The following is a 19,962-nucleotide window of genomic DNA, read 5'->3' as shown; positions in this document are numbered from 1 at the left end:
TAGCTAGTTTGCATAGTAAAATACCAAATATTACGATTATAGTCCGCCAATAGAAGAGAGGAGGGGGGTATGCTCATTTTAAATTTAACTATTACAAAGGAAAAACTTATGCGTCTGGTTTCCATAAATTGTGAGTTATAGGATTATATACTAATACTTAAATATATTAGATATATTTAAAGAAATAAAAAAGTAGAGGGATATATTTATATATACAGTGTATGTAATATATATCAATTACTCCTGCATACAGTCATCTTTGAAAAGAGTTATAATAGATTTGTTTGAACTTGTTACTTTTCGTATATAATGGATATAACTAAGTTAAATTTAACTTTCCTCTTACTAGTTATATATTTAACGAATTTCGGTATACAGGGCACATTAATTGGTATAGATTATGGAAATGATAATACAAAGGTTGCTCTGATTCGTCCAGGACGTGGAATAGAAATTATACTTAACTCCCAAAGCCAGAGGAAAACCCCTACTGCAATATCTTTTTCAAGCTCATCATCTCATACCCTAAGAATATTTGGTGATGATGCACTTAGTAATATGATTAGAAATCCTCTAAATACAATTCTTCATTTACCTAGTTTTGTCGGATTATGCACAATAAAAGAGGAGAGAGCTAAGATGAAATTTGGTTTGGAAAGTGAGGCATTATTACCAAATGGTTTACCTATTGACCTATTTCCATACAAATTACAAGATGATAATACACATAATAGCATAATGCTAAATATTGATGGTCATGGGATGTCAATAGAAGAGTTAAATGCTCATTTTTTAGACTATATACGCCGTATGAGTGAGAATGCAGCACAAAATATAAATTCTAAGAAAAGTAACCTGAATCCAGGTCCTATATATGGAAGTGACTCAGTAGGTGCTGTAATAGCTATACCTCCAACTTATACTCAGCGACAGAGACAAAGTTTAGTAGATTCTTGTGAGATATCTGGAATGAATTTATTTGGACTAGTTAATTCACTTGGAGCAGCAGCTATACAACAGTCTATAGATCTGAAATATGACGATCCAGTTACATTTTTATATTATGATATGGGTGCAAATGATATTTCAGCTTGTGTAGTTGAATTTAAACCAGCAAATGTTACTTATATAGGCCGTAATTTGCAATCTCATTACATAAGTGTACTAGGATGTCATATGGAGTCAAATGTAGGAAGCTATTTAGCTGATATTGCTATTGTAAGGATTATGATGAAGAGAATAAAAGAAGGGTCAACTAAGAATATTTCAGGAATACCACTAGATAATAATAGAGTACTACAGAAGTTAGCTAAACAAAGTACTAGAACGAAGTTGTTACTTTCTACTTTAAAACAAACAGAGTTCTTTGTAGAATCTCTCTACAATGACTTGGACTTTACTCAGACAATCACTAGAGAAGAATTTAATAAAGAAATTCAAGAGCCAATTCTAAGTAAGATTTTAACTCCTATATATAAGGCTTTAAATGTTGCAAATAAAACAATGAATGATATAAATGATATTGAAGTTGTGGGAGGTGGGATTCGTATACCAAAAGTTAGACATTTATTAGAGTCACACTTTGAGGAGTATGGAAAGACCTTGAATCAGAGGCTTAATGGAGATGAAGCTATGGCAATGGGGGCAGCATTTGTGGCTGCTAATTACTCTGCAACATTTAGGACAAAAACAATATACTACACTGAATATTCTTTCAATAATTATACACTTTGTATTGGATCTAATGTGATCCCATTCTTAAATAGTTCAACACCACTACATGGAATGCACAATATAGATATACTTCTAGATAGAGACATCTCAATTAGTCTAAAGGAAAATTCCCAAGATATTATTTCTTACAATATAACAGGTATTGAAGAACTAGTTCGTAGTGGAATGGTTAATACTCCAAATGTCAACATCACACTGTCTTTCAAAGTTAATACCTTTGGTATTATATCTCTTGAAAATGTTTTTGCATGGTATATGGTTAATAAAACAATGAGTAATTCATATGCAGCTATGAATCAAAATCAAGATGTCATTCTGAACAACACAAATAATGAAGGTAATCAGAATAGTACTAAGAATGAAGTAAATCATGTCAATAATAGTGATACTACTAATGATGCACAAAGTGAGGTTTCTTCACCAGTTATAAATGTACTGGTACCTAAATCTATCTCATTAAATTTTACAGAGAAGGTACTTTCATGTCCAATCCCTATTTCTTTACCTACTAAACAAAGTATAAGTCATCATATTAATGAATTGAATAAACATGATGCAAAACATCAATTATTAATGGATTCTAAAAATAATCTTGAGGGCTTAATATATGACATTAGAAATAGATTATATGAAGATATCTACATTACTGTAACTACAGAGGCAGAAAGAGAATATATTCAAACTGATCTATCAAGTATTGAGGATTGGCTTTATGAAATTGGTGATGCAATCTCTTTATCCAGCATAGATGATCACATAGAAGCAATCAAAAATAAAACTAAAGATATTATTTTGAGAGCTGAAGAATATAAATATCGTCCTGAACTTTTAAATATTGTAAATATGCAATTTAATTCTTCTTTGCAAACTCTAAGTGCTATTCAGATTACCCATACGTGGATACAAAATACAACTATTCATGAGGTTAGAGAATCTATTTATGAATTCAAGAAGTGGTTTGATGAATTGGTTATGGAACAAGAAAAATTAAAATCTACTGATATGCCTGTACTACTTAGAAGTATTGTATTAAGTAAACTTGATAATATTGTTAAAGATGTTTTACAATTAAAAAGTACTCCAAAACCCAAACCTAAATCCAAGCCTAAGCTTAAATATAAAGATGAAAATAAGAATTCAGATACATCACAAGCTACATTTAATGAAACTAATTCAAACAGGACCATATTAACTAATGAAACTTACAATGTTGAAGATATAGCTAAAGACCAACATATTTTTAATGCTACTAGTAAATCTGAAGAGACACTTGAACAAAACAATACTAGAGATAAATCAGAGCTATAATTATTGGGATTGTCACTTGTTTAGTTAATTAAATAGGAGTTCAATATAAGATCTAGTTATGATAATTGTGCAGGTAATTTTACTTATATATTGGACTTAAATTTTAGGAATAGGATTAATATTGAAGAAACTATGAAATTAAATTTATTTATTGATAGCTTATTTAAATATTGGGAAGGTATTAAGTAAATCAAATTTTCCTTCTTTAATAAACTTAATTAGAATCAATAATAGCCCATATCTTGAAATTATTAATAATGATGATCTTTATGTTTACAAAATTATATTGTTCATTAACATCTATTAATGTATAATTCTACTAAATCTTTAGAAATTTGGTTTTCTAATTTAGCTTTGAGTAAGTTTACGATATACCACAAATCCTTATAATTTCTTAGAGAATATCCCTGTAATATTCTCAAATTGTAGAGATGTAATGTCAAATTAACATCATCTATTACCTAGCGCCCCCTTATCAGTTTTATATTTAATAAAGCTACTAGTAAGTTTCTACTTTAATGAAATTACTTTATCTGTTATTAAGTTCTACTATTTGTTCATTTATAAATGTGCTTGCTGATCTGCCACCAAATTGTTTACAAGGAGATGTAATTGGTAGATGGAAAGTGTACTCTGGAATATACAAGCCTTGTAAAGAAATAAACCAATCATATCAAGATGATTTCTGTGGTTTTCCAGCTCCAGATAGAGATAATGTTCATGAATTTTTAACTCCAGATGAATATGGAAACTTATTTAATGAATATTTTGAGGTTATGGAAAAATTTGAAGTTATATTTTCTGCTAATAGTACTCTAGAAATTGTGGAAACAACTCCAGACTTTGTCAATATCTCTCATAGAAATAAAACACCAAAAAAACACACTGAGACTGTTGGAGATATAGGCATGTGGACTATGTTGCTTGATCAAGGTTTCAGCTTTGAAACTAAAAAGAGGCAATATTTAGGTTTTTTTAAGTATATCAATGAAGAAAATAATATTAATAGTGCATTTTCATATTGTCATACAACAATGTTAGGCTGGTGGGACTCCTCACCTAACTTAAATCAGAAAGGAGAAACCAATAGATTATTAACAATTGAAGAAAGAAAAGTTGATTATAAACCTTGGATTCTTACAAAAAAGGATAGTTTAATTCAAAGAGGATGTTGGTATGGAATCAGAATCATAGATGGCAATGGAGAAATTACTGATAGATCAACATGGACACTAAAAGTACCTAGATGGAGAATTTCTCCACTTGGGTTACCTCCTGATCATCCTGTAAATGCCCAGAATCCTTCTATTGCTGAATATCTTAAAGACTTGTTATCTACATATTCCAATATAACAGATGAAACAAATAAATTATGGGACTATTCTTATGAATTGATAATTAGAGGAGAAAATATAGCCGAAACTGCTAGAGCAAGAAAAATAATAAAATCTTCACCTTATTATTTACCACAAAAAAAATCTTATGAAAAGTACTCAGAAAGTATTTTTAATGCCAGAAATTCCTCTATATCTAACGAATCTTTTAAAATAAATGATGGAAATAATGATTCAGATGATAAAGTACCAATTTGGTTAAAAATTCACCACTTTGATTGGTCAAACCCAAAACATGTTTATGGAAGAATTGGTAAATTGCAAAGTGTTGTTCCACATGCTAAACATCAGGGTTACTGTGGAAGTTGTTATGCTTTTACTACTGCTACAATCTTAACATCTCGATTATGGATTAAATACTCATCAAATAATGATATATTTAATAAAATACATATATCTCCTCTCCAAATAATTCAATGTAGTGTATATAATCAAGGATGTGATGGTGGATTTATTACACTTTCTTTGAAATTTGCAAAAGATGTTGGATTACGTACTGAAAAGTGTATTCATGATTATACGAAATACATTGGAGTTAAACAAATTTTTCCAACACCAGGCATATCTCCAGATGATGCTGAGTTAGCTGATGATGGCCACAGTTTTATTCAAACTAAGGAATATGATAGTAATTTATCAGGTGATTTTGATCATTTGAATTCTGATTCAATTATATATAAAGATTATATCGAGAATGAATATTACTATTCAAGACATAAACCACCAAAGCTATCGAGAAAGTTTAATAAATATTCTCGATATCAATTAAATAATCAATTATATAACACACACTCTTCTAAATCTAATCAGGTATTGAAGCTATCAGTAGCTGAAACAATGTGCTGGGACTTAGGGGGACAATTAGGATATGCTATGCATAATTGCAAGAATTTACCACCAATAAAAGAAGATCTACCTGATTCATGCAATATACTTATAAAAGTTGATGAATATAGTTATATAAATAAAGTTTATGGTAAGACTACACCTCTTGATCTAATGGAGTCCATTTGGAATGAAGGACCAGTTGCTATTAGCCTTGAACCAACACTAGAATTTTCATTATATAAATCAGGAATATTCAAGGGATTTTACGAACCAATTGCACGTAAACACCCATGGGCAGATGTAACTTGGTATAAAGTAGATCATGCTATGGTACTTACTGGATGGGGTTGGGAGAAAGTTGGAAATGAGCGTATTCCATATTGGATTGTACAAAATAGCTGGGGATTAAAGTGGGGCGAAGAAGGATATTGTCGCATAATTAGAGGTATAAATGAACTATCTATAGAACAAGCTGGTGTTAGAACTTCTGTCAGTATTTTTGGTATTGAGGGTGCACAACCATATAATATGGAGAATTTACATGATGAGTCTGTATTTGACTTTATTGATAAGAAATAAGTAATAAATAACCTTTCTATATAATCACCTTATTGTCATATTAGAAGATAACTGATATATGTATTTAATTTCATTTATACTGGATTTTATATAAACTACTTGTTTACTTTTCCCTAAAAAATAACTACTCATTTCCACTTTCTGCAATGTATGCATACAAATTTGGCATTATACCGGTAAATTTGACCGCCTATATTACTGATGCCAAAATTACCAATCAAAATTTAAACGCGTAAATTTCAGTATAAATTGCTGTACAATTATTCGAAATAGAAAAAGTGCGGTGAACACAAATAAAACTTAAATTTTATGATGAAGAATATTTTTAATATAAAAAGGAAGAATAAGCGACGTTTAACTTAGAAATTAGACTTTGTATTTAAAACAAATTAGGGATATTGAATATATTATGAAATTTCAAACTAACGAAGTGATGAGCTTTGTTGCAAAAGATTATCGAGATATTTGTTGGGATATTTTAAGTAATGGGGAGATTGGCGAAGATGAACTATATAATATTGTTACTCAACAAGAATGTCTATTAGCTTTACTAGAAATAGCGTTATATCCAGAAGAATATGGTGAAGAGTTAAAGTTAAGTACAACTGCTGTTAACTTAGTATGCACTGCTGTCATACTAGATACAATCATTAGAACATCATATCCTTTTAGTTCGGATGATGAAAGATCTGATTATACTGGAAATAGTAACTGTACTAATGACAAAGAAACTAATATATGCAACAGTTCTTTTATGACAAGTACATCTGATAAATTACACTCTGTACCACTTTCAGTATTATTGATGTTTATGGCAGAATATTCAAGCTCAGAGACAATATATCGCTATAATTATGGGGGTATTACAAATTACTGCAAAATTTTATATTCACTATTTCTATATGACAGAGAGTGGACTTGGATATTTGTATTATCAATAAATGAAAATTTTATTTTATCTCAGTTAATATCTTTGATCCACCACCCATCAGTATCTTATTTATTAAAACTGATAATGTGCTTGGGATGCAACTGTAAAGATGTTATTTTGAAAGACAAACTTACACGAAAAAGTATCTGTACAACTTTGTATAATGAATATTGCTTAATTGATCCAAATACTGTAATTGTTAAATTGATTGAGAACATAGAAGATACCAAGGTATTAGAAAATGAACTAGTAGAAACTGAAAATTTGAAAATAAGTATGACAGCAAATCTACTCGTTGATATAGTACATCAATTTATTAATAAGTCTGAAATAATTAATTATTTTCATATTGGGGATATTAAATATTTCGATAATCCTATTAATATGAATAATGATGTAACTAGGTGGCTATTTAATAAAGAAAATATAAATGATTGGCCAATATGTAAAGCATACTTATTATGTATTCTTTCAGCTGAATCAATTACAAAGATCTCTGGTTGTCTAACAATGGCTATGCAAAATCTAGACATCAAATCTAATACCAATTTGAATTTATATTTTGTTTGTAAGATAAAATCTTGTTTATTATTATTAAATTCAATATTGAACTGTAATCCTATCGATTATATAAATTCTTCACCAAGTAACTCAGGTGATAACTATAAGTCAATATACAACTACTTTCTAAAAGAAATATGTTCATATATACCTAGAAAGTACAGATTAAATATACTTGGAATGTCTTCACTCAAATCACTAGCTAGAGCTAAGATTGATAATAAAGTCCGGGTTCCAAAAGTAACTACAACAGTTAAAGACCCTCCAATACGCTCTATAGAATATATAGTAGAGTCAATCATAGAGACTAATATAAATGGTAAAAATAATAAAATTAATAATAGGCCACAATACTGGAAAATCATTTCAAATGTAATGATACCACTTATACAAGAATATATGTGGAAATATCTGAGTTATATATACACTTGCTCATTGCAAAATAAAACACAAGTATTCTATATACCTAATTATTTATCATCAATCATTTCAATTATTTTAGAATTACTAAGATATATTGAATTAACTCTATCTTGCCCAGATTTAACATATGTTGGAAGAATTTTATTCTCAAAAAATCCAGATACTGGAATTTCCTTATTATGGGATTCATTTAATCTCATTTTATTTAATATTCATGAAAACTGCTGTGTATTAAGAGATTCAATACTAAAGATTATTGAGTTATGTATTACAAGCGTTAAAAGAAATATAATTGAGAGTAAACTAGATTTGAATAATACTCAAATTATTTTTCTCTATGACTTTCTAACAAATTCTGACTTTATTAGTCGCATTGAAATTCTACTTGAGAAACAGCAATACCAAAAACAGAAATGGATTGATGATAGAATTGAAAAATGGGACTATCCTAAAACTATCTCTTTAATGCCAACCTTACCACCAACATCCTCAATCTTACCTCCATTTATACCAGATTGTGTAATTAGGATTTATCAAGAACTATTTTTATTGCAATCAAATATTCCATGGATTGCAAATTTATTAGATCCAGTTAATGCCCAAATGAAGTTAAATGTGGACAAGGTTTTTACAAAGAAAGAAGTATGTATATATGAGGAGTTAACTACTGACAAGAATGAATGTATTAAAAATGATGAAAACTTAGTGTTCAATATTAATAAATCCAATATTATTGGTCTAGATAGTATATAATTTACCACTTTTGATATCCCTAAATTCTTTTTCTTATACTAGTTGTGAAATATTAAGAGATAGACAATACTTATATTGAAATTATTTATACTTGAAATTAAATAAGACTATATGATATAATATTCTATAAGAGTAAGTTTTTATTTTCTAATATTTTATACTACTATTAATTTTTAAAGTAGATAATAATATACATTAGTTATTAGGTATATCTAACTACAATATTAGGCGTTGTGTCGCCCGTGACTTCATTCAATGATTATATCTGATATCCGCATGCACCAAGACACCAACTTTTTTCTTCTTTAATCCATAATAATATTAATTCTGTACACAGAGATTATAGAGAGAAATAAGATATAATATTAGAATTTTTTAAGAATCTAGTGTAATAATTATTATAATGCATAGTGCATAGAAGTAACAAGGATAAAAGAAAAGAAAAAGGAAACAAAGACAGTAAACAGGAATTTATTGTTCTTTTATATTTTACTTTACACATATTAATTATATGGGTAATTACTCTTCCAATTATATAAGTATACAAGATAAAGAAGTTTCTCAGTATAATTACTTTGCTTATGGTGGTATATACCTAGATCGCTATGGTGGTTCAATAGGACTTAACTTCAACAATAAGTATTATGGCTCTTCTATTAAGGCTTTAATCAAAAGTAAAAACATCACAGAACTTTTACAAGATATTAATGATCTGAACCAACAGATAGTACAGCTACAAGAAAATATTAAAATATTAAATAATATAGTTAATTTGAACTCTAAAGGCAAAATAAGCAATAATATATATGATAACCCTGAAACAGAAAAATTCAATACATTTCAGAATTGGATTAACATTTTATTTAGTACAGATAAAAATTTATGTGTTTTGGATTTATCTGATGATTATAAAGAAAAAATAATAAGTAAAGGTATCCAAAACTGGGGATTTAAAGATCATAACCATTTATGTAGCTCTAATAAAATACAGAAGTGTTACTTTAATATTAGTCAATATCTTTACAACTTATATTTAGATGATATACATAATCTAATAATTAAGAAAAGAGAAATACAAACAAAGATATTTTATATTTCTGATTTATCAAAGAAAATTGCCAAAATTATATATAGTCATTTAATATGTAAAGGTTCTAATATATTGGATATAGGTAAAGGTATAATTCAACAACAAATATATGACAATGACAATTCTTCAGTAGATATAAACAATTTACTACAAACAGTGTCTACTGAAGATGAAGTTTATTTTCTACAAGATGATGAACAAAAATGTATAGTAGGTGATATTCTAAACATATACAAATTTATTCTGGATCATAACTTTAATATCAACTTTCAGAATTTTATCTGGATGATACAAGGAGAAAACCAGATACTCGATAACTATACTTTATACTATATTGGAGAGGTTTTTAGTATAATACTTAATGGAAATAGAGATGATAAATTTGTACTATGTAAACAGATTATTTCTGAAGATACTCTGTATGATAGTAATGTCTGTAATCACTCTGAGATCTTAGAAATGAAAATCGATCTGTTAAATTTTCTTCTATATACTCCTATTGAAATTGTAAAGTTAATATATAATAGAACTTATTATACATTTAAAACTAAGAAATACAGATACAGGTTACCAATATAGTTAACATGTAAATACCGCCTAATAAATAGTGCCAATTTATATTATATAAATCAACTTTTCAATAAGAGGAATTATAATAAAATTGGCTTGACGTTTTAAAAAAACTATTAAAATAGAAGAAAACTGAGTCTAGATAGTATTCAGAGTGTACATACATTTACATATATGTTTCTTTTTATAGTAGTGGGTAATTTGTAAAAAATTCTAGTAATATACTCTTTGTAATTCGTCTGCTAAGAATAATTATAATAAAGTCCCATTAATATGAGTGTACAAGCTTATATAGAAGATAAATATAAAGGTATTGTGTTAAGATGTGAAGCATTGGACAATATAGTCGAATTAATAAGTGATGAAAAGGATTTTTCGTTAAAATGGAAATCTAAGATTGACGAATTTATACTGAATAGTGACTTAAGATCGATAGCTACAAGTAATTTGGTAGCTTTAAATGAATCTAAGGAGATAATATGCAAAGATCTGATTTTCATGATTATTAATATAAAGGATTGCAGTTTACCAAAACATTTCGATTTTTCTGATTTAAACCCATATGAAATTGATGAAAATGATACTGTTAATAACGAATATGACCTAAAAAGTGGGTCTAAAACTACAACACATAATAAAGGTAGAACAAGGACACTTCACTTAACTTTGACAAATGGTCTTACTTCTTCTAAGTCAGATATGATTATTAGTGCTATTGAGTATGAAAGAGTAGATGCACTGTCCTGTGATTTAATGCCTGGTACAAAGATTTTGCTTTATGGAGAAAGTGATGCAAGATCTAATAGTGTAACTAGATATAGTGAAAATAAAACATTGAAGATGCAAAATGGTATATTATTACTAAAGCCATGTAATGTTAAAGTTATTGGTGGTATTGTTAACTCAATTATTGAATCTTGGAGGACGAATATGTTACTAGCTTCATATAGAACTAAAAATAGCATAGTAACATCTAGGAATATAAACTCAAAGCCTCCAAAATTTACTCCTTATACTGATAATATGAAGAAATTGCAGGAATTACTTAATGAGGCTAAAGTTGCACAAGAAATCTATAAGAAATCAAAATACACTCAACATGATAATATGGCAAAAGAAGCCAGATTTAATATTGAAGATTTTCATAAGAAAGTCATAAATAACAATGTTATAGATGAAGATGAGCAATCTAAGAAAATACATTCTCCAAATAAGACAACTAATAGTAATAATGTAGAAAAATCTGATAATACTATAATTAGGAATAACAATACTAATAAATCTATAACAGTGGACAAGTTTAGATTATCAGCAAAAAAAAATAAAGATAAGAAAAGTGATTTATTAAAATCTAAGAAAGACAACAAAAACATATATGATGATGATCCCGGTGCACCTGTCAGATTTAATAGAGGTAAAGAAAAAATTGACTTAGAGGCTAAGAAATTTATAAAAACTACTAAGACTAGTGTTTCACTTGCTGATCACCTATTTGCAAAACTTAGTATTGATGTAAAGCAGATTAGTGAGATTACTAAGTTACAGAATCCAATTAATACAAAGAATATAGAGTTCGAGGGATCTACAGATAAGAAGACAGGAAAAGGAACCATACAAAAAACTAAATAGTAAACAAGAGGATAACCCGGAATGTAAATATAGAACTAATTCTGGATCAAATAGATCTGCTTATATAAATAATATTGGAATTTCTAAATGAATCAACCCATTTAGATAATAACTAGTGAATTGTGAATATAATGAGATATGTTAATGTATTAAATTGAGTTTTTTTAAAATTGCTAACTAGGAACTAAACTTGAAATCTAATCTCCCAACTTTTTTTTTTCACTCTTAAAGAAAACCTATATAGTAACAATTTAAAAATTGCACTTAGTTATGTTTTTAGTACTTATCTTGTTGCTATCTAAAGATAGAGAAAGAAGTAATTGGAGGTTTAACCATCTAATTTCTTTAATAAAACTGTCTCACACAAAGTACATCCTACATATGGAATTCTTTGACTATTAAATGGGATAATCTTCAAGGTATATACCTAAAATAAGTAAGAATAACTGTTATTTATTATTTCCTTTGTACTTCTTTAAATATAGAGGATTAAGTATCACATTCTAAAGTATTACTATCTTCTGTTTCAATAATGACATTTTCTGAGACTGTATCATTTATTGAAATTATTTGCTTAACTTCTGAGACTGCTTTATTCTTTATTTTCTCAATTACTTCTTCGGTATTGGTCTTATTAAATTTCAACTCTGCTATAAGTTGATTATAGTTAAATAGATCTTGTTTTGCCTTCTCAAATCTCTCATTATATTCTATTTGAATCATCTCAGCTATCTTCTTGCGTCTTGATAGTCTCTGAATTGTCTTGTTCAACTTATTTGCCAATTCTGGATGTTTTTTCACAGTAGATAGTGCACCATTTAATTCAGCAGTATTCTGTTCTTGGTATTGAGATAAAACATCCATCATTGATCTACATTTAGATAAGTCCTTTTCACTTTGCACTACATAATGACTCATTAGGTTTAACTCCATATCTATACGAGCTAGTTTTATATAGAATTCAGTTAATTGTCTACTATCAGATAAGTCTGTAGCAATTGTTATTAGTCTGCGTCTCTCATCATCTGCAATAGCTTGTGCAGCTGCCTGTTTAATATGACTCTGTTGTACAAGATTCATCAAACTAGCTACTTGATTATTTAAATATGATAAACCTCGTTCTTTATCTTTACTAGAAGTATCATCCGTAGTAATTTCATCATCATTACAAATATTTCCTTCATTATTATCAGTATTAGATAGGATTTCACTATTGTATAAGTCGTCATCTTCGTTAGTCTGAGTAATTGCATCTTTTGTATTCGAACCACGATGATAAAGGCACTTCTCAGAATTTGTACATAGTTTACATTTAGAAATACCATTTACATTATTGTATTCTTCGCTAGGTTTATAATTACACGATACCCTTATATTATTATCAAGGCCACTACATTCATTGCCATGATTTATATCTATCTCTACACCCTTCTGTAATTGTATCATTGTATATTTTTTTGTGTTCCCATTGTTGGTCATTGGTTTCCCTATAAAGCATTTGCCTGTTCCAGAAAGCATACCAGAGCTTGAACCACGTAGTCTTAATACATTTGAACTAATAGCTTCATCAATATTAGGAGATGAAGCTGATCTAGTTATAACTTTACTTTGCAATATATTTGGATTAACTTCAACTATAGACTCTTCTTTATCTCTTTGGTTATTTATCAATGAACTAGCTTTAATAAAGGAGTCTGATGGATCCGGTTGTCCAAGCGGATTCTTTTTTTTAATTGGTGCTACAAACTGAAAAGAGCCACCAATGGCTAATTCAGTCACGGTACCCTTTTGTTCCTCTATATCAAGAGCATTTGGAAACGATAATTCTTCTTTTACTAGTGTATCATAAATCCCTACTTTGGGATCAAAAAGTGGCTCTGGCCTGACTTTTGGAATTGGAATTACAATTTCATCTTTTAATGTAGTCATTGGTAAAGATATCTTCTCTAACTGGAATTTCGGAGGAGGAGGAGGATTTTCAAATACTAACTCTGATATACCAGTAGACTTATTATTCACATTACATTCATGTTCTAATAATAAATATGCCGACTTAAATTCACCAGGAGATGAAAAATCCAATTCAGTATTTGATTGAACATTGATTGAATCCAAGTTTCCAGATACTAGTGTACAATATAGAGTAATAGTAATCAAAGTGGAAACTAAATAACTAAATATATAATGGACCATTAGTCACATAGAGATGTAATAGACAATATTATAAAGACTTTGTCCAAAAACAAAAATCCTAGAAACTAACAAAACTTCAATCTTAAATAACTAGCCTGAAAAATTATACCCCTCCTTTAGTTAATAGGTTTCATAGTCATAAATACCTCGATCAAGAATAGCGGGAAATTTCCTTTTGAGTAAATTTATAACTTACTAATATTTATTGTAAATAATATTATAACATAATCCAGCTATCTCTATACCGGCAAATATATAGCGGGAGGCATGTTTATATTGTTTTTTCTATTTTGTCTCAATAATTAACCGCCACAAATATTTGCATCTTTAGAGATCTAGAAGTCTAAAGTATTAATATTAAATTAATATAGCCTAAAATTATAAACTAAAATAAGTTTAGAAGTAATTTCTTTATATATATTACGGAAATATCTATATTTATTAAATATAGATGCAAAATTAGGAATATATATAGATTTCCAAATTGTATACAGATCATATTTAATAATGAGTTGAACAATACTTTAATTAATAAAGCTCCACTTTAAAGTTGATTAAGGTCACTTAGTATTAATGAGTATTACCAACCTAATTATTATCTAAATTTATTGAAATATAAATTAGTAAGAAGATAAGGTGTCAACTTATATTAACATGCTTTCTTGAAAATTTGAATATTCTTGTAAATTCCGATCCAACAAAGGTCCAATTAAAGTTGAGTTATCAATGGAATTATTAAAGTAATAATATATGCATCCTACTAACTACTAATACTCACTTGATTGCTAAATAATTGCACTTTAACACAAAAAGAAAAAAGTTAAATATGTAAACTTTACTAAATAGGATAATTTTCTTTCAGGAAATATTTAAAAAAATAATGATTGGGAGATATTCCAGGGAATATAAATCTCACTTTTATTTTCAATTTTATTCAAGTACAACATTACTCCCCTTATTAACTATCTCATCAAGTAATAACTGTTGGTTCTTCCCTTCCAGTTAGCTCAGTTAATTTAATATGACTATTTACAATTTTTATAAGGTCAGATAAAGCATCTGTAGTATTCATTTCCAATTTACTTTGATCAGTTATAGGACGTTCAATATATATTCTGATAGTATCTCCAGAAGACCCAGTCCCAGATTTACGAAAAATAATTCTTGAATCATTACTAAAATTAAATATTATACCTTGATTCGACGTAATACTTTTATCTACAGGGTCTACATAAGTAAAAGATTCTGCAAGTTTTAGTTTTAAACCAAAAGGTTTGATAATTTCCTGAAACTCCTCTGGATTATTAACATAAGATTGTATGTGACTTAAGAAGTTAGAAGCTTGATCATTCGTTAAATCTTCATAATCAAATCTAGTATAGTAATTTCTACCATATATTCTCCAAAAATCAGTTACAATATCCCGTACAGAAACTAGGGGTTGATTTGGATCTTGATTATTGTATGCTAATATTGATAGCCATGCCAACACAGCCCATAAACCATCCTTCTCTCTAATATGGTTACTACCTGTACCAAAAGATTCTTCACCACAAATATTAATCATCCCAGCCTCCATTAGATTACCAAAGAATTTCCAACCAGTTGGAACTTCATAACAAGGGATTCCCATTTTATTAGCAACTGCATTTAATGCACAACTTGTTGGCATTGATCTTGAAACTCCAACAATTCCATCACTAAAAAAAGGAATTACTTTTGTAGCATAAGATGTAATTATAGCTAGAGAATCTGAAGGTGTTACAAAAAATCCTTTACCTAATATCATATTCCTATCACAGTCTCCATCTGCAGCAGCTCCAAAATCTGGAGTGTTAGCTGTTATTTCTTCAGGGTTAAAAATTTTCATAATTTCAACGAGTTCTTTGGCATATGTCAAATTTGGATCTGGGTGTAATTTACCAAAATCTTTTTTTGGATTAGGATGAATTATTGTTTCTGGAGGCAAGCCAAGTTCATCAACAAATAAACTATGAGCATAAGGACCTGCAACACCATGCATAGCATCAAATACCATTTTAAAATCCTTTCTTTGGACAAATGATCTAATCATACCAAAGTCAAAAATATTTCTTTGGAGATCCATCCAATCTTCAATTGTGTCAATAACCTCTACTGAAAATTTTCCTAAAATAAGTTCCTGAATTCCCTTATGTGAAAGGCTTATTCTAGGTAAAGATACCTTCTTAATAATCGTAATATTTTTACTAATTTCAAATATTTTACTTGTTACAGATTCTAAAACAGGACTACCATTTTCATCATTAAACTTAACTCCGAAATCAGCATCTATACCTCCTGGATTATGAGATGCAGTTAATATTATCCCTCCTATTGAAACACCTCCCTCTCTTTCACGAATAATTGCACTAGCTGCTGGAGTTGAGCATAAACCATCTATTCCAGTCCAAATTTTTCTTACACCATGTGCAGCAGCTATTTCAGATGCAATTTGGATTGCTCTAGTTGTGAAATATCTCCCATCTCCAGCAATCAATAAAGTACTACCTTCAAAATAACCATCAGGAAATGACGAAAAGTAAGATTGGATAAAATTTGCCATATATGTGCCCTCAATAAATGCACGGGTTTTCTTTCTTAGTCCACTTGTACCTGCTTTCTGATCCATATAGGTCTTCACAGGTATAGTTTGAACTAAAAATGGAACTGGTTCTTGATGTTGCCTAACTTTTGTTTTGGTATAAGGTTGCTCAATACCACGCATTTTTACCTTGCAGTTTGAAAACTTGCATGATACATCTCCTATAGAGAACTGAATAAATGTAAGAAACATAGATATAGATAGTATCAAGATTAATTTCATTATTTTATTTTCTAATTATTACCTTAAAATTGTATTGAATAAATTTAGAAAACTAGGTCTATTACTCGTATACAAGCCCGATATTTTCAACTCCCCCCCCCTTTCCCCCCATTTATATTAGTTTGGTTTTAATAAATATAAAGTAAAAACAATTTACCATAGACTTTATAAGAATAATATTTCTTCCTAAAATAAGAAATATAAAAAAAGATATTGTGATTAAAATTTTTAAGGAAATACTACTAAATTTAAAATGATCTAAATACAAAATTTTGTTTCAATATAGATTATTACAATAGAAAATATTTTACTTTTAATCTACACAATATCAATTTATGTACATATTCAACTATTAATACTTGTTATATTGAGATTTACATTGTAGTAATAACTACAAAACTTAGCTAATGCTTATCAAATAATATTGATAAATTAGTTGCTTTGATTATAGAAATCTAATGTTAGTAATTAAAATAAGTTACAATTTAAATCAAAATCTTTATCAAAACAATTACTTTAAAATAATGCCTTCTTATTGTTAATAAATTGATAAAATAAATAATTTATGTTATTACTGTAGGTTTATCTCTACCTGTAATCTCTTTTAAACCTAATTTATTTTCAACAATATTAACAAGTTTAGCTAAAATTTCTTGAGTTGGATTATGTATTTGTGAAGTATTATGAATCACTCTCTCAATATATATTCTGATAGTTGCACCAACAGAGCCTGTACCAGAAAGACGTACTACAATTCTAGACCCATCTGTAAATACAAATCTTAGCCCCTGATCTTTTGATATTGAACCATCTACTGGATCAGTATAAGTAAAATTATCAGCATTCAATAATGAGAGATCAAATGGTTTAATAATGCTTGCAAATCTTTGCGGATCTTGCACGAATCTATTTAGATGTTCGATAAATTCATGTGCCTTCTGTGAATCAACTGCTTCATAATCAAATCTTGTGTAATAGTGTTTACCATATGTTTCCCAAAAATTTTCAACAATATTTTGAACTGTAACTAATGGTTTATCATCATTAGGATTATTATATGCTAATATTGAAAGCCATGCAAGTACAGCCCATAAACCATCTTTCTCACGTATATGACTACTACCAGTACCAAATGACTCTTCACCACATATTGCAATTAAATTAGCATCCATTAAATTCCCAAAAAATTTCCAACCAGTAGGTACCTCATAACATGGTATTCCTAATTTTTCTGCAACAGAGTTTAATGCACAACTTGTTGGCATTGATCTTGATACACCTGATAAACCACTTGAAAAATAAGGAATAGCTCTTGTTGCATATGCTGCAATTATCGCAACAGAATCAGAAGGTGTAACGAAGAATCCCTTACCAAGTATCATATTTCTGTCACAGTCTCCATCTCCTGCTGCACCAAAATCAGGAGTTTCATCAGTTACTTGATTGGGGTTCAATGGCTTCATAATATCTACTAACTCCTTTGCATAAGTTAAATTTGGATCAGGATGTAAATAGCCAAAATCAGGTTTAGGATCAGGATGTAGTAATGTTTGTGATGGTAATCCAAACTCCTCAACAAATAATCTATGAGCATATGGGCCAGCTACTCCATGCATAGAATCATATACCATACGAAAGTCTTTCCTTTTTAATAATTGACTAATCTTTTTAAAATCAAATATTTGTTTCTGGAGTCTTAACCAGTCCTCAATAGTATCAATAACTTCAACATAAAATCTTCCTGGTAATAATTCTTGTATACCAAGTTTATTCAGATTAATCTTTGAAAGTGGAATCCTCTTATAACTAGATAATGTCTTACTTTTCTCAAAAATAGCATTTGTCACAGATTCAGGTGCAGGACCTCCATTTTTTCCATTAAACTTAACACCAAAATCTCCATCTATACCACCTGGATTATGCGATGCTGTTAATAATATACCACCAATAGCCTTTCCCCCCTCTCTCTCACGAATAATAGTACTACCAGCCGGTGTTGAACACAAACCATTGATCCCTGTCCATATTTTTAAGACACCATGTGCAGCTGCAATTTCTGATATTATTTGCAATGCTTCATGACTAAAAAATCGACCATCACCAGCAACCAACAAAGTAGATCCTTCAAAATAATTTGCTGGATGAGATTCAAAATATGATTCAATAAAATTTGCCAAATATGTACCTTCCATAAAAATCTTGGTTTTTTTTCTTAATCCACTAGTTCCTGCTTTCTGGTCTAGATATGGTTTTACATCAATTATTTCCATTGCAATATTCGTTAAAAAAGAGATTCAACAAAAATAAATTTACTACTTTTGTAATAACCAAAAGTTAAGAAAGTATTTTAAAAAAGTACAAATATATACTATGTAGATCCATTTACTTTTTTTTCTTTTTAAGAGAACCAATATTTAACCGCTTTTTTTCTTATAAAAATTTCTTGTATTTTATAATTACTTTTCAAATTTAATTAATAAATTATTTATAACGATTCTTTGTTATCGGAGTTTAATTATTATTATATCACTTCATTTAAATATTCAAATTCACCTCTTCTTTTTTAGCTGATTATATGAAAGTCAATATGATAGAATTACAATGAAATAGATAATATTTTCAGTCTCCTGATTTGTACTTTTATATAACTTTATATTTAATCTAGAAACCAAATAATCCGTCATTTTTCAAACAAAATAATTACCTAGATGTCAGACTATTCATATTTAGAATATCTTATAATTCAATACCCATAAATTCAATATAAATCTTTTAAATAATAGATACATTTCTTAAATAACTCAATATAACTTTAATGAACTAAAAAAATAAGTTGACATGACTTGTTCAAAGATATACTAGAAAGTAGAATTTTTCTTAACCATTAATCTTAGTCAATATTCATTTAAATAAACTATTACATATTCGAAGAGATTGAATATTTCATTGTTGACTTTAATATCTCTAATAGTTGAAATTATTAGTCCCAATAATTATGAACTCTTATTATATTCTAAATAAAAGAAGAAAAAAAGTGATACTTTCAATCAAATAACATAATACTGGATCATTATATTAATTAATTCTTTAATCCTGAAAAAAGAAAATTAATAGTCCATCTCAT

The 19,962-nt window shown here is 28.6% G+C and overlaps 8 protein-coding genes across 8 annotated transcripts, besides 8 other annotated features; 5 read left to right on the top strand and 3 right to left on the bottom strand.

Annotated features, from left to right (window-relative positions):
- Positions 1 to 142: 142 nt before the first annotated feature.
- Positions 143 to 192: a sequence feature (AT_rich).
- Positions 193 to 309: 117 nt separating this feature from the next.
- CMU_003370 (DnaK family protein) lies at positions 310 to 3,042 on the top strand (the record flags this gene model as incomplete). The annotated part of the gene is made up of 1 exon (XM_002142820.1): positions 310 to 3,042. One exon carries the CDS (start codon positions 310 to 312, stop codon positions 3,040 to 3,042), a length of 2,733 nt encoding a protein of 910 aa, XP_002142856.1.
- Positions 3,043 to 3,560: 518 nt separating this feature from the next.
- CMU_003360 (cathepsin C, putative) lies at positions 3,561 to 5,843 on the top strand (the record flags this gene model as incomplete). The annotated part of the gene is made up of 1 exon (XM_002142819.1): positions 3,561 to 5,843. One exon carries the CDS (start codon positions 3,561 to 3,563, stop codon positions 5,841 to 5,843), a length of 2,283 nt encoding a protein of 760 aa, XP_002142855.1.
- Positions 5,844 to 6,252: 409 nt separating this feature from the next.
- Positions 6,253 to 8,511, top strand: CMU_003350 (uncharacterized protein; the record flags this gene model as incomplete). Its single annotated transcript, XM_002142818.1, has 1 exon — positions 6,253 to 8,511. One exon carries the CDS (start codon positions 6,253 to 6,255, stop codon positions 8,509 to 8,511), a length of 2,259 nt encoding a protein of 752 aa, XP_002142854.1.
- Positions 7,656 to 7,678: a sequence feature (AT_rich).
- Positions 8,512 to 8,648: 137 nt separating the features above from the next.
- Positions 8,649 to 8,704: a sequence feature (AT_rich).
- A 318-nt stretch (positions 8,705 to 9,022) lies between these two features.
- CMU_003340 (uncharacterized protein) lies at positions 9,023 to 10,180 on the top strand (the record flags this gene model as incomplete). The annotated part of the gene is made up of 1 exon (XM_002142817.1): positions 9,023 to 10,180. The coding sequence occupies one exon, from the start codon at positions 9,023 to 9,025 to the stop codon at positions 10,178 to 10,180; it is 1,158 nt and encodes a 385-aa protein (XP_002142853.1).
- Positions 9,252 to 9,285: a sequence feature (AT_rich).
- A 264-nt stretch (positions 10,181 to 10,444) lies between the features above and the next one.
- On the top strand, positions 10,445 to 11,800 carry CMU_003330 (uncharacterized protein; the record flags this gene model as incomplete). The annotated part of the gene is made up of 1 exon (XM_002142816.1): positions 10,445 to 11,800. The coding sequence occupies one exon, from the start codon at positions 10,445 to 10,447 to the stop codon at positions 11,798 to 11,800; it is 1,356 nt and encodes a 451-aa protein (XP_002142852.1).
- A 489-nt stretch (positions 11,801 to 12,289) lies between these two features.
- On the bottom strand, positions 12,290 to 13,993 carry CMU_003320 (uncharacterized protein; the record flags this gene model as incomplete). The annotated part of the gene is made up of 1 exon (XM_002142815.1): positions 12,290 to 13,993. The coding sequence occupies one exon, from the start codon at positions 13,991 to 13,993 to the stop codon at positions 12,290 to 12,292; it is 1,704 nt and encodes a 567-aa protein (XP_002142851.1).
- A 180-nt stretch (positions 13,994 to 14,173) lies between these two features.
- Positions 14,174 to 14,216: a sequence feature (AT_rich).
- Positions 14,217 to 14,342: 126 nt separating this feature from the next.
- Positions 14,343 to 14,363: a sequence feature (AT_rich).
- Positions 14,364 to 14,963: 600 nt separating this feature from the next.
- CMU_003310 (phosphoglucomutase/phosphomannomutase, C-terminal domain-containing protein) lies at positions 14,964 to 16,838 on the bottom strand (the record flags this gene model as incomplete). The annotated part of the gene is made up of 1 exon (XM_002142814.1): positions 14,964 to 16,838. One exon carries the CDS (start codon positions 16,836 to 16,838, stop codon positions 14,964 to 14,966), a length of 1,875 nt encoding a protein of 624 aa, XP_002142850.1.
- A 538-nt stretch (positions 16,839 to 17,376) lies between these two features.
- Positions 17,377 to 17,405: a sequence feature (AT_rich).
- CMU_003300 (phosphoglucomutase-1 protein, putative) lies at positions 17,402 to 19,108 on the bottom strand (the record flags this gene model as incomplete). Its single annotated transcript, XM_002142813.1, has 1 exon — positions 17,402 to 19,108. One exon carries the CDS (start codon positions 19,106 to 19,108, stop codon positions 17,402 to 17,404), a length of 1,707 nt encoding a protein of 568 aa, XP_002142849.1.
- Positions 19,109 to 19,260: 152 nt separating this feature from the next.
- Positions 19,261 to 19,329: a sequence feature (AT_rich).
- Between the last annotated feature and the right edge of the window lie 633 nt (positions 19,330 to 19,962).

This window comes from Cryptosporidium muris, genomic scaffold (assembly GCF_000006515.1).
Source record: "Cryptosporidium muris RN66 scf_1106632353993 genomic scaffold, whole genome shotgun sequence".
NCBI lineage: Eukaryota > Apicomplexa > Conoidasida > Eucoccidiorida > Cryptosporidiidae > Cryptosporidium > Cryptosporidium muris.
The sequence above is the reverse complement of the archived record's forward strand: the minus strand, read 5'-3'. Positions and strand labels throughout refer to the sequence as shown.